Source organism: Bos javanicus, chromosome 15 (assembly GCF_032452875.1).
Source record: "Bos javanicus breed banteng chromosome 15, ARS-OSU_banteng_1.0, whole genome shotgun sequence".
NCBI lineage: Eukaryota > Metazoa > Chordata > Mammalia > Artiodactyla > Bovidae > Bos > Bos javanicus.
In genome coordinates, this window is record NC_083882.1 from 50143497 (window position 1) to 50156103 (window position 12607).

At 38.3% G+C, this 12607-nt stretch overlaps 2 protein-coding genes across 2 annotated transcripts in view; one reads left to right on the plus strand and one right to left on the minus strand.

The window, feature by feature from the left end:
- LOC133226772 (olfactory receptor 51F1-like) overlaps positions 1-12607 on the plus strand; it is a 460311-nt gene that overhangs the window by 57452 nt on the left and 390252 nt on the right. The window lies entirely within an intron of this gene.
- Positions 9581-10519, minus strand: LOC133261346 (olfactory receptor 52E1-like). Its single transcript, XM_061439840.1, has one exon. It carries the CDS (start codon positions 10517-10519, stop codon positions 9581-9583), a length of 939 nt encoding a protein of 312 aa, XP_061295824.1.

Sequence of the window (12607 nt, forward strand, 5' to 3'; positions counted from 1 at the left end):
TTACCTCCTTTGTCAAAAATAAGGTACTCATAGGTGCATGGGTTTATTTCTGGACTTTCTATCTTGTTCCATTGGTCTATATTTCTCCTTTTGTGCCAGTACCATACTGACTTGATGACTGTAGCTTTGTAGTATAATCTGAAATCAGGAAGGTTGAATCCTCCAGCTCCATCCTTCTTTCACAAGACTGCTTTGGCTATTCGGGGCCTTTTGTGCTTCTATATGGATTTTGAATTTTTTTGTTCTAGTTCTGTGAGAAATGCCATTAATAATTTGATAGGGATTGCATTGAATCTATAGATTGTGTTTGGTAGTATAGTCATTTTCACAATACTGATTCTTCCTACCCAGGAACATGGAATATCATCTCTCAATCTGTTTATGTAATCTTTGATTTCTCCCATTAGTGTCTTATGATTTTCTGTGTACAGTTATTTTGTCTCCTTAGGTAAGTTTATTCCCAGATGTTTTATTCTTTTTTTGAAGTGGTAAATGGGATTGATTCCTTAATTTCTCTTTCTGACTTTTCATTGTTAGTATATATAAATGCAAGTGATTTCTATTAGTATATAGAAATGCAAGTGATTTCTGTTAGTATATAGAAATGCAATGATTTTGTATGTTTTACCCTGCAACATTGCTAAATTCACTGATTATCTCTAGAAATTTTCTGACACCATCTTTAGGGTTTTCTATGTACAGTATCAGGTTATCTGCAAACAGTGAGAGCTTTACTTTTTCTTTTCTGATCTGGATTCCTTTTATTTCTTTTTCTTCTCTGATTGCTGTAGGTAGGACTTCCAAAACTATGCTGAATAATAGTGGTGAAAGTGAATATCCCTGTCTTGTTCCTGATCTTAAGGGGAATGGATTCAGTTTTTCACCACTGAGAATAATGTTTGCTATAGGCTTATAATATATGGCCTTTACTGTGTAGAGGTAGGTTCCTTCTATGCCCATTTTTTAAAGAGTTTTAATCATAAACAGTTGCTCAATTTTGTCAAAGGCTTCTTCTGCATCTATTGAGATTACCATCTGGTTTTTATCATTCATTTTTTTAATAAGGTATATCACACTGATTTGCATATGTTGAGGAATCCTTGCATACCTGAAATAAACTCATCTTGATCATGGTGTATGAGCTTTTTGATATGTTGCTGAATTCTGCTGGTTAAAATTTTGTTGAGGATTTTTGCATCTATGTTCAGCAGTGATATTGGCTTGTAGTTTTCTTTTTTGTGTGTTGTCTTGTCTGGTTTTGGTATCATAGTGATCGTGGTCTCATAAAATGAGTTTGGAAGTGTTCCTCCCTCTGCAACTTACTGAAATAGTTTTAGGAGGATAGGCATTAGCTCTTCTCTAAATGTTTAATAGAATTCTCCTGTGAAGCCATCTGCTCCTGGGCTTTTGTTATGGGGAGATTTTTGATCACAACTTCAAATTCAGTGCTTGTAATTGGGTTGCTCATAATTTATATATCTTTCTGGTTCAGTCTTGGAAGATTGAACTTTTCTAAGAATCTGTACATTTCTTCCAGGTTATCCATTTTATTGCCATATAGTTGTTCATGATAGTCTCTTATTCTCCTTTGTATTTCTGCATTGTCTGCTGTAACCTCTCCTTTTCATTTCTAGTTTTGTTGATTTGATTCTTCTCTTTTTTTTTCTTGATGAGTCAGCTAAAGTTTTGTCAATTTTGTTTATCTTCTCAAAGAAACAGCTTTTTAATTTTATTAATCTTTACTATTGTTTCTTTCATTTCTTTTTCAGGTATTTCTGCTCAGATCTTTATGATTTCTTTCCTTCTGCTAATTTTGGAGGGGGTTTGTTCTTCTTTTTCCAGTTGTTTTAGGTGTAAAGTTAGCTTGTCTATTTAATATTTTTCTTTCTTAAGGTAGGAGTGTATTGCTACAAGTATTGCTACAAGTATTTTTCTTTCTTATGGTAGGATTGTATTGCTATAAGCTTCCCTCTTATAACTGCTTTCACTGCATCCCATAGGTTTTGAGTTGTGTTTTCATTGTCACTTGTTTCTAGAAATTTTTTGATCTATCCAGTAACTTGTTGGTTATTTAGAAATGTATTGTTTAATCTCCATGTGTTTGTGTTTTTTTAAGTTTTTTTTTTTTTTCTTGTAATTGATATCTAATCTCATAGCATTGTGGTCAGGGAAGATGTTTGATATGATTTCCATTTTCTTAAATTTACTGAGGCTTGATTTGTGACCCAAGATGTGGTCTATCCTAGAGAATGTTACATATGCACTTGAAAAGAAGGTGTATTCTTCTTCATTTGGATGGCATGTCCTGAAGATATCAATGAGATCCATTTCATCTAACATATCATTTGAAACTTGTATTTCCTTATTAATTTTCTGTTTTGATGATCTATCCATTGATGTGAGGGGGTGTTAAAGTCTCCTACTATTATTGAGTTACTGTTAATGTCTCCTTTTATGTCTGTTAGTGTTTATCTTATGTATTGAGGTTCTTCTACAATGGGTGCATAGATATTTACAATTGTTATAATCTTCCTCTTGGATTGATCCCTTGATCGTTATGTAGTGTGCTTCCTTATCTCCTGTAATATATATATATATATATATATATATATATATATATATTTTTTTTTTTAAGGTCTATTTTGTCTGATATAAGGATTGCTACTCCAGCTTTCTTTTGCTTCCCATTTGCATGGAATATATTTTTCCATTCTATCACTTTCAGGATATATGTGTCTTTAGGTCTGAAGTTGGTTTCTTGTAAACAGCCTATATACGAGTCTTGTTTTTGTATCCATTCAACCAGTCTGTGGGAGTAAATGGCAACCCACTCCAGTATTCTTGCCTAGAGAATCTCATGGACAGAGGAGCCTGGTAGGCTGCTGTCCATAGGGTTGCAACGAGTTGGACACGACTATAGTGACTGAGCATGCATGCATGCACTGGAGAAGGAAATGGCAACCCCCTCCAGTATTCTTGCCTGAAGAATCCCAGGGACAGGGGAGCCCAGTGGGCTGCCATCTATGGGGTCGCACAGAGTTGGACATGACTGAAGCAACTTACTAGCAGCAGCCAGTCTGTGTCTTTTGGTTTAAGCGTTTAATACAAGTTACACTTAAAGTAATTATTGGTATATATGTTCCTGTGGCCATTTTCTTAATTATTTGGGGTTGATTTTGTACATTTTTTTCTTCTCTTGTATTTCTTGAGTATATAAGTCCATTTAACATTTGTTATAAAACTGGTTTGGCGGTACTTAATTTTCTTAACTTTTGCTTGTCTGAAAAGCTTTTTATTTCTCCATCAATTTTGAATGAGATCCTCACTGGGTACAGTAATCTTGGTTGTAGATTTTTCCCTTTCGGTACTATAAATATATCCTGACCTTCCCTTCTGGCCTGCAGAGTTTCTGCTGAAAGATCAGCTGTTACAGATGTGGGGTTTTCCTTGTATGTTACTTGTTGCTTTTCCCTTGCTGTTTTTAATATTCTTTTTTTGTATTCAGTCTCTGTTAGGTTGGAGAAGGCAGTGGTACCCCACTCCAGTACTCTTCCCTGGAGAATCCCATGGATGGAGGAGCCTGGTGGGCTGCAGTCCATTGGGTCGCTGAGAGTTGGACCTGACTGAGCGACTTCACTTTCACTTTTCACTTTTCACTTTCATGCACTGGAGAAGGAAATGGCAACCCACTCCAGTGTTCTTGCCTGGAGAATCCCAGGGACAGCAGAGCCTGGTAGGCTGCAGTCCATGGGGTCGCACAGTCGGACACGACTGAAGCGACTTAGCAGCAGCAGCAGCAGGTTGATTAGTATGTGTCTTGGTATGTTTCTCCTTGGGTTTATCCTATATGGGGCTCTTTGTGCCTTTTGGACTTGATTGACTATTTCCTTTTCCATGTTGGAGAAATTTTGAACTGTAATATTTTAAAAAGTTTTCTCATATTCATTCTTTTTCTTCTTCTTCTTCTTCTTCTTCTTCTTCTTCTTCTTCTTCTTCGGCCCCTATAACTCAAATGTTGGTGCATTTGATATCGGAAACCCTGAGGTTTCTGAGACTATCTTTGGTTCTTTTCATTCTTTTTATTTTATCCTGCTCTTCAGAATTTATTTCTACCATTTTATCTTCCAGCCTATGGATTTGTTCTTCTGCTTCAGATTCTGCTATTGATTCCTTCTAGAGTATTTTTAATTTCAGTAATTGTGTTGTCTCTGTATGTTTATTCTTTAATTCTTCTAGTTCTTTGTTAACTGATTCTTGCATTTCCTCCATTCTGTTTTCAAGGTTTTTTATCATCTTTACTATCATTATTTTGAATTATTTTTCAGGTAGTTTGCTTATCTCCTCTTCATTTATTTGAACTTCTGTGTCTCTAGTTTGTTCCTTCATTTGTGTAGTATTGCTTGCCTTTTCATTATTTAAGTTATTGTGTTTGTGTTCAACTTTTCTCAGTCTTTAAAGTTGAATTCTTTCTTCCTTTTGGTTTCTGCCCTCCTGAGGTTGGTCCAGTTGTTTGTGTAAGCTTCATATATGGTGAGATTTGTGCTAAGTTTTTTTGTTTGTTTGTGTTTTTCCTCTGATGGGCAAGGCTGAGTGAGGTGGTAATTCTGTCTGCTGTGATTGGGTTTGTATTTTTGTTTTGCTTGTTGTTTAGATAAGGCGTCCTGTAAAGGGTGCTACTGATGGTTGGGAGAGACAGGGTCTTGTAATCAGGTGGTTTCCTTTGTGTGAGTTCTCACTATTTGATTACTCCCTAGGGTTAGTTCTCTGGTAATCTAGGGTTTGGGAGTCGGTGCTCCCACTCCAAAGACTCAGAGTTTGATCTCTGGTCAGGAACAAAGATTCCACAAGTGGTTTGTTACAGCATTAAGTGAGAATAAAACAAATACCCAAAAACAAGAAAACAAAGAGGAACCCCAGACAAATGGCAGTTACAAAATTAGGCAAATAATAATTAAAATAATGGAATATACACATATACATATTCATATACATAAGCAAAATAAAAACAGTTCAACAAAAATAAAGTATAATAGATTGACCTGGTGAACAAAGGAAACCAAAAATTATATCTACCAGTTAAGAACAAAACTAACTAAAGTGCAAACTAGAAAACAAAACTAAAGTAAGGTGACAAGTAGAGAATAAAGTAATAAACACAAAACTAACAAATATGTCGAGAGAAAAGGAAAGAAAGCAGAGATAAAAGAATAGACATGCAAAGTTAAATAGAAGTAGGTAAAGAAGATTTATATACTTTAAAGATTAACTATAAGGGGAAAAGAACTGTAGGAAAGCAAACCAAAGGATAAATGTAGAAAAAAATAATGCTAGGTTTTAAAAAATTAGAAGTTAAAATTTAAAAAAGAAAAAGAAAAAAAGAAAGAAAGAAAAAAAAAATGTTCCATAGAACTGCAAAAGCCCAACTTAGAGGCAGAAAGTTAAGTCGCTCAGTTGTGTCTGACTCTTTGTGGACTGTAGCCTACCAGGTTTCTCCATCCAGGGGATTCTGCAGGCAAGAATACTGGAGTGGGTTACCATTTCCTTCTCCAGGATATCTTCCCGACCCAAGGATCAAACCCAGGTCTCCCGCATTGGAGGCAGATGCTTTAACCTCTGAACCACCAGGGAAGCCCTTAGAGGCAAAGAATGATAACCAAAAAAAAAAAGTAACTTAAAAAAAAAAAAAAAACCTCAAAAATTAATTAGATTTCTTAATGCCAATAAAATCGACAGCTACAACAGAGGGGGAAGAAAAAGAAAATCCAAAGTAATCTATAGAACAAGTCAAACGTAAGGATAATAAATATTCTTGAGTCACTGCTATCAGAGTCCTTTCCCTCACTGGGAGTCACGGTCCACCTCACCTCCCTAGAATGCCCTCCAACACTGTGCTGATCTCTGGACCTGCTGTGGATGCAGTTCAGATTCTAATCTGGTCCTATTCTTGTGTGTTCTTGCCTCCAGTGTCCACAGCTATCAGAACAGTGAGTTTTGTTTTGTGGGAGCCCTCAATGTCCTTTTATATATTCCTTGGACACAGAGTCTGCCTAGTTGATCGTGTGGATTTAATCTGAAGCTTATTCAGCTGTTGGGAAGGTTTGGGGCCTTCTTCCTTAGCCACACTGCCTCTGGGTTTCAACTGGGGTTTCTTTCCACCTCTGCATATGGGTTTTCACTGGGGTTTGCTCCTGAGGCTGAGCTGGAGGACTTGGGTGAGGTTCAGGTGTGGAGGTGGTGAAGCTGCTTGGGTTGCAGGAGTTCTGACAGCACCAGGTATTCAGGGGAGTAGGCAGCTAGACCAGCAGGAAGCATAGTGCTCTAGAAGGGTATGGCAACCAGTATTGGCCAATAGACTCCAGCATTCTTGCCTGGAGAACCCCCTGACAGAGAAGCCTGGCAGGCCTCAGGCAACACGGTTGCAAAGAGGTTGGACACGACTGAAGCGACCCTGTGTGCATTGACGCAAGATATTTTTGTTGTTGTTGTTGTCTGTGGCAGCTCTGCCCCAGTGAGGGTTAACCATGAACTCTGCTTGGCTTGCAGGGACCCTGACGGTGCCAAGTGTGCAGGGACACGGACTGCCTCTGCCGCAGGAGTTAATGGTCCTATCAGAGTCTTTTTTCCGAACCTCTTGTATCTAGTGATCAGAAGGCCTCTTTGGCCAGTCTTTCTCTATACCTCCACCTGTTTAGGCACTTAGAGGTCTCCCTTGCCTGTGGTCCTTCTCTTTTGTTTGGCACATCAGGCACATAGAGGGGTCCCCCTCGCTGAGGTCCTAGTCTTTAGATCCGCACTTCAGGCACGTAAAGGGGCACCCTGGGTAGGATCCTATTCTGTAGTTCAGTGCAGTCAGGTGTTTGATGGGCCAGCCTCTCTATTGTTCAGCTGCCGATGCGTGTGGAGAGAGAGAGGCTATGGTGATGGCACCCCCCCCCACATGACTCAGCAGTATCACCTTGCTCCCATGGCTGCCTGGCTTTCCTCCACAGGCATTTCCCACCACAATCCCCTCCCTGACATCCCCTCGATCTGTCTTTTCACAGATAACAGCAACCCTCACCCTGGGATTGCTCCACAATCCCTAAACTCCAACTTCCAGCCACTGCACCATCTAGGGGACTGGCATGCCTATCTGGGGTATGTATGGCTGTGGCAAAAACTCTCTGATTCTCATTCCATTTAGGCTGCCACAGATCAGCTGTTTCACTCTCAGCCTTAAATGTTTCTCCTCTGATTTAGACAATTGCCCCAATGTGGGGATCAGACCCCTGCTTCAGTTCTCCCATCCACCGAGAGCAGGTCCAGTCCTACTTACACTCTTTGTCCCTCTAGTTCCTTCATCCTACTGAGTTTTGCATGATTCTATATATTATTTTCCACTGGTCAGGTACTCCTGTCTGCTCTCAGCTGGTGTTCTGCATTCACTTCTGTGTCTGAAGGTGTATTTCTTATGTATCCATGGGGAGAGATGTACTCCACGTCCACCTACTCCTCTGCCATCTTGTTCTCGACAGCTATACGTTTACTTAACCTTTGTTTGCCTGTTGTGTCATCATCAGTTTCTATATTAAATCATAGGAGAGAAGCTAAAGAAACTGTACTGAAACTAAATTTAAAGTTCTGTTACATGATAATTGTGTGACTGTGTGTAAGTCACTTCACTCCTAAATATCTGCTGCTGCTGCTGCTAAGTCACTTCAGTCGTATCCGACTCTGTGCAACCCCATAGACGGCAGCCCACCAGGCTCACCCATCCCTGGAATTCTCCAGGCAAGAATACTGGAGTGGGTTACCATTTCCTTCTCCAATGCATAAAAGTGAAAAGTGAAAGTGAAGTCACTCAGTTGTGTCCAACTCTTAGCCACCCCATGGACTTCAGCCCACCAGGCTCCTCCGTCCATGGGGTTTTCCAGGCAAGAGTACTGGAGTGGGGTGCCACTGCCTTCTCCTGTAAATATCTACTTACTTTTAAAACTTGAACTACCTATAGAACTACATATAGTTTCTATAACATTGTGATTGTTCAAAGAATGTTAAATTCCATTATTACTAGTTTTATTACCTCTTGTTTCTTAATGTTTTTTTATGATGCTTATGTCATATGGAATTGGGGGGTACTTTTCCCCATTGTACCCTATATAAGGAATCAATTTTTCTTACCAGTTGTGTCTACACCTATTTACATGTAAAAGCTATATACTTATTTTTGTTCCACAGTTTTTAAATATATTCATGTCATATATTTTTGTTTACTCAGGTGAGAAATAAGGCAGTTTCTATTCCAATAATGAAAATGCTACTTCCCCAATATATTAATGTCAATGTATAATATTATTATTGCATGTGTTCTTTTTCTTGGTACTTGTTGAATTACTTGTTCATAGACCACTCTGGCTTCCCAGGTGGCTCAGTGGTAAAGAATCCACCTGCCAGTACAGGAGATACAGGAGATTCAGGTTAGATCCCTGGGTCAAAATATCCCCTAAAGAAGGGAATAGCAAGCCGCTCCAGTATTCTTGCCTGGAAAATCCCATGGACAGAGGAGCTAGGCAGGCATAGTCCATGAGGTCACAAAAAGTTTTGGACACAACTGAGTGACTGAGCCCAACACACAGCATGGCACATACCACTTCTACTAATGTATAGATCTACCATATTATTTTGGTGCTTTCATTTTCATAGGTTCATTGAATATTTTGCTAAAACTACTGGTAAAGAAAAGTCTGAGGGCATATGTGCTTTTTATTTAATGAATACATAAATATTTTGCTTAATATTTCTATGTTATGTTTCACTAGCTGTAAAAACTAGTTTTATTAAATTATTCCTCTTACCTTCCACTGCTCAGTCTTACTTTCACACTTTCTCACTTCAAGCCAAACCATGAGGGTATGATCTTATCCTGACATGGGTCAAGAACAAACAAACAAGAAAACTACAAAAAAAAAAAAAAGGTTGCCTTTGCACGTTTTCCTCAAACTCTACTTTTGTTAGTTTGGAATAATGTTTTCTCTGTTAGAAAACTTTGAGTTTTTGTCCTGTTAAAACACAGCTACCTCCCCATGCTTAACCCTTCTGTCTTATCAGATAGATATATTTCTTCAGTTACCTCCTCTATATGCACTTCTTTTCATCCCATATTATTATTTCCATTTCCTGAGCTATAGACAGGGAATAATTAGTAGCTATTTCTCATCATAGCTACAAGAATTCAAGGAGTTCATACTTTAAAAGTTATGAAGTATGGCTCATAATATGTGTTATGAGCCTGGTTCATAATATGTGTATGTAAGTGAGTGTTATATTAATATTAGTCAATTTTTGCCAACCTCATGTGCTTTTTTCATGTAAATTCTCTAACTTATGCAGTTGTTTACATTTGTATGTGATTATATCTATGCATATATTAAATATTTATTATTGTCCCTTTTGGATTATTGTTTCTAAAATGAGTGAAATACTTTGTAAATCTATACATAGAATATCATCGTCCCCTGGCATTGTACTATTTAAATCATCTGTGGAGAGATGAAGTTTTGTTTTCTCCTACTCAAGCCTCTTCATCTCTGAAGAGCAAATTTCATAATCTGTTTCTGAAAGTTCTAATTACTGTTTCTCTTATCTGTTTGGTTCTTACCCCATAAATAACAGGATTTAGAGCAGGTGGGATGACAACATAAAAGTTAGCAAGAAGAATGTGGATGTATTGAGGAACATTTCGGCCAAAACGGTGGGTCATGAAGGAGAAGAATGCTGGAGTATAGAAGGCCAATATGACACAGACATGGGAGCCACAAGTGCTGAGTGCCTTTAACCGGGCACTCCTGGAAGGTAGGCAGAAGACAGCACGCAGAATATGGACATAGGAGACGACAATGGCTATGATGTCAAACACCAAGATAGAGATAGCACATAAGCCATAGATGATGTTGACCTTTATGCTGGCACAGGACAGGCGGGCAATGCCCATGTGCTCACAATATGTGTGGTGGATGATTTGGTGCCCACAGAAGGGTAACCTCAGGATGAGCAGAACAAAGGGAATTGCAATAGCTAAGGGTCTCAGAAGGATTAGCAATGCTATCACTAATACCGCCTTGTTTGTCAGTACCAATGTGTAGTGAAGAGGGTTACAGATGGCCACATAGCGATCATAGGCCATGGCCACAAGCACAGCCGACTCCATACCAGTGCATAGGTGGATGAAGAACATCTGGGCGAGGCAACCCTCAAAGGAGATTTCTCTCAGGTTGAACCAGAAGATGCCAAGCATCTTGGGGATGGTGGATGTGGACAGGCCTAGGTCAATAGAAGACAGAATGGCCAGGAAGTAGAACATGGGCTGATGGAGACTGTGTTCAGTCTGAATCACATAAAGAGTTGTAATATTTCCCAGTAGAGCAGTCATATATACAATACAAAATGGAAAACCAATCCACATATGCACATCTTCTAGCCCTGGAATTCCCAGAAGGAGAAAAAAGTAGGGGTGAAACTGTGTGTCATTAGGAGGGACCATGCTTCTCTGGCACTGTGACAGCTGCACGTTTCATACCAGATGTCTCATTCATTGAGAGGCTCCAGCACTTCTTGTCCAGTTATATGGATTTCCTACAGAATTATACAAAAATATGTGTGGTCTTTTCCAGTCACCAAGCCCATCACGACATAATTGTGTGACCTTTATGAAAACTAAAATACATCATTCTTGTTTAATTTTGATGTAGCTTATCAGACATTACATTTATTTTCATTAATCTCTTCAATAATTTTAATGATTAATTTATTTAATTTTATACTTTTATGTTTTATTATTAATTTAATAATTTAATTTAATGAAACTTTATCAAAGATCAATAACTTATCAGGCAAATGGCCAGATATTTGGTGTGCACAGATAAATTAAGCATCATTACTCCTCTTAAGGAAGTTCAATTATAGCTTAAGAATTAAAACAATAATAAAATGGTTTCTTTGGAATTGTTACAGGTATATTTTCCTTTTATCCTAGGTAATTACCATCTCATAGTTAATTGCCACAACCTGTGAAGATAGAACTTGGACAAAATCTTTTTAGAAGTACCAAACCCAGTAAAGAAAGCCACTCAATCAACTCCTATATCTCTTTCATCAGAAACACCATCATTGTAGTTTGGATAGACTGTACTGAATGTAGGAAATCCAAACTCATGGTGGATATAGTTGATAGAGTTGACTTGGCCTCACCATTAGATTTTACAATTGATTGTTGAAAAAAGCAGAAGAGATAATGGTGAAATTGTAAGAGCTTGGTTCACAGCAGCATGCAGCTTCTTAAGTACTTATTCAAAGAGATATTTAAGACATAGTCCTGAAGACATAATAGTAGACCATATGAAATTAAATTGGAAAGAGAGTCGAGTTGATGGAATTTTTAATATAGTAGAGGAAAGTTTCAGGATTAAAGTATCATAGCTGAGAAGAGCATAACATTTGGATTTTGTGGATCACACAGAAGTCTGGATCACTATTTTCTTCATCCTTTTCCCTCTTCTTTCATGCCTACACTTTATCTCATTTCTGTATGTCAGATTGTGACTACCGTTCAAAAATATCTGTCACATTTCTTTAGTGTACAGTGTTACCATCTTGTCATGTATTCTAGCAAATATTTACTTAGCACTGTGCTTAGAAATTGAAAAGAGGATATTTTGAAGATGCATCAGTTGCTCACATTGGGCTGCACTCTGCCAGGCAGTTAATGTACAACAGTTGAACTGCTTCTTAAAGCTGTCAGAGATTAAGGTAGTAAGGAAGTAGGCCAAAGCTCTCCACATGGTTCCTATAAATATACTGAAAGAGGGACTACACAGCAGTGGCTTCTCATCCTTTACAGCCCGTGGAGAACTACATAAAAATACAAGTTTTAAGTCTAAACTCTGGAAGTTTTGAATCATTAGGTATGGTATTACACCTCATGATTTCTGTGAAGCTCCTCAAGTTATTCTGATTCAATGTTTCTGTCATTTGGGAACTGCTGCAAAATAAGATAATGTACATAAGCATTTATGAGTTAGAATGTGTTAATATATGTGTGCATTTAGTAGAATGGTATGTAATTCAATATCTCATAACCCTGACTTTATATGCCCTTTACCCTTCTTTGAGTTCTCAAAACAAAATATAGTCACTGATTCCACCCAGAACTATGACACTTACAGGTTTTGTAGTGCTTCATCCCTTTCCTCAACTGGAGTTACTTATGGGGAATCTTTTGTTTATTACATGTATATCTTCTAAGCACTTAAAAACGCTTATTGGCACCTTTCTAAGAAGTACGTGAAAGTAGAATGATTGTGTGCTTAGTTGCTCAGTCGTGTCCGACTCATTGCGACCCCATGGACTAGCCCACTAGGCTCCTCCATTGATGGGGATTCTCCAGGCAAGGATACTGGAGTGGGTAGCCTATCCCTTCTCTAGGAGATCCTCCTGACCCAGGAATTAAACCAGGGTCTCCTGCAATGCAGGAGGAATTTTTTACAGCTGAGCTACCAGGTTATGTGGTAAATATAATCATCAGCTATTAACATTTTTCTCAGGATTTCCCTATGCTCATGCTCCTCTGTTA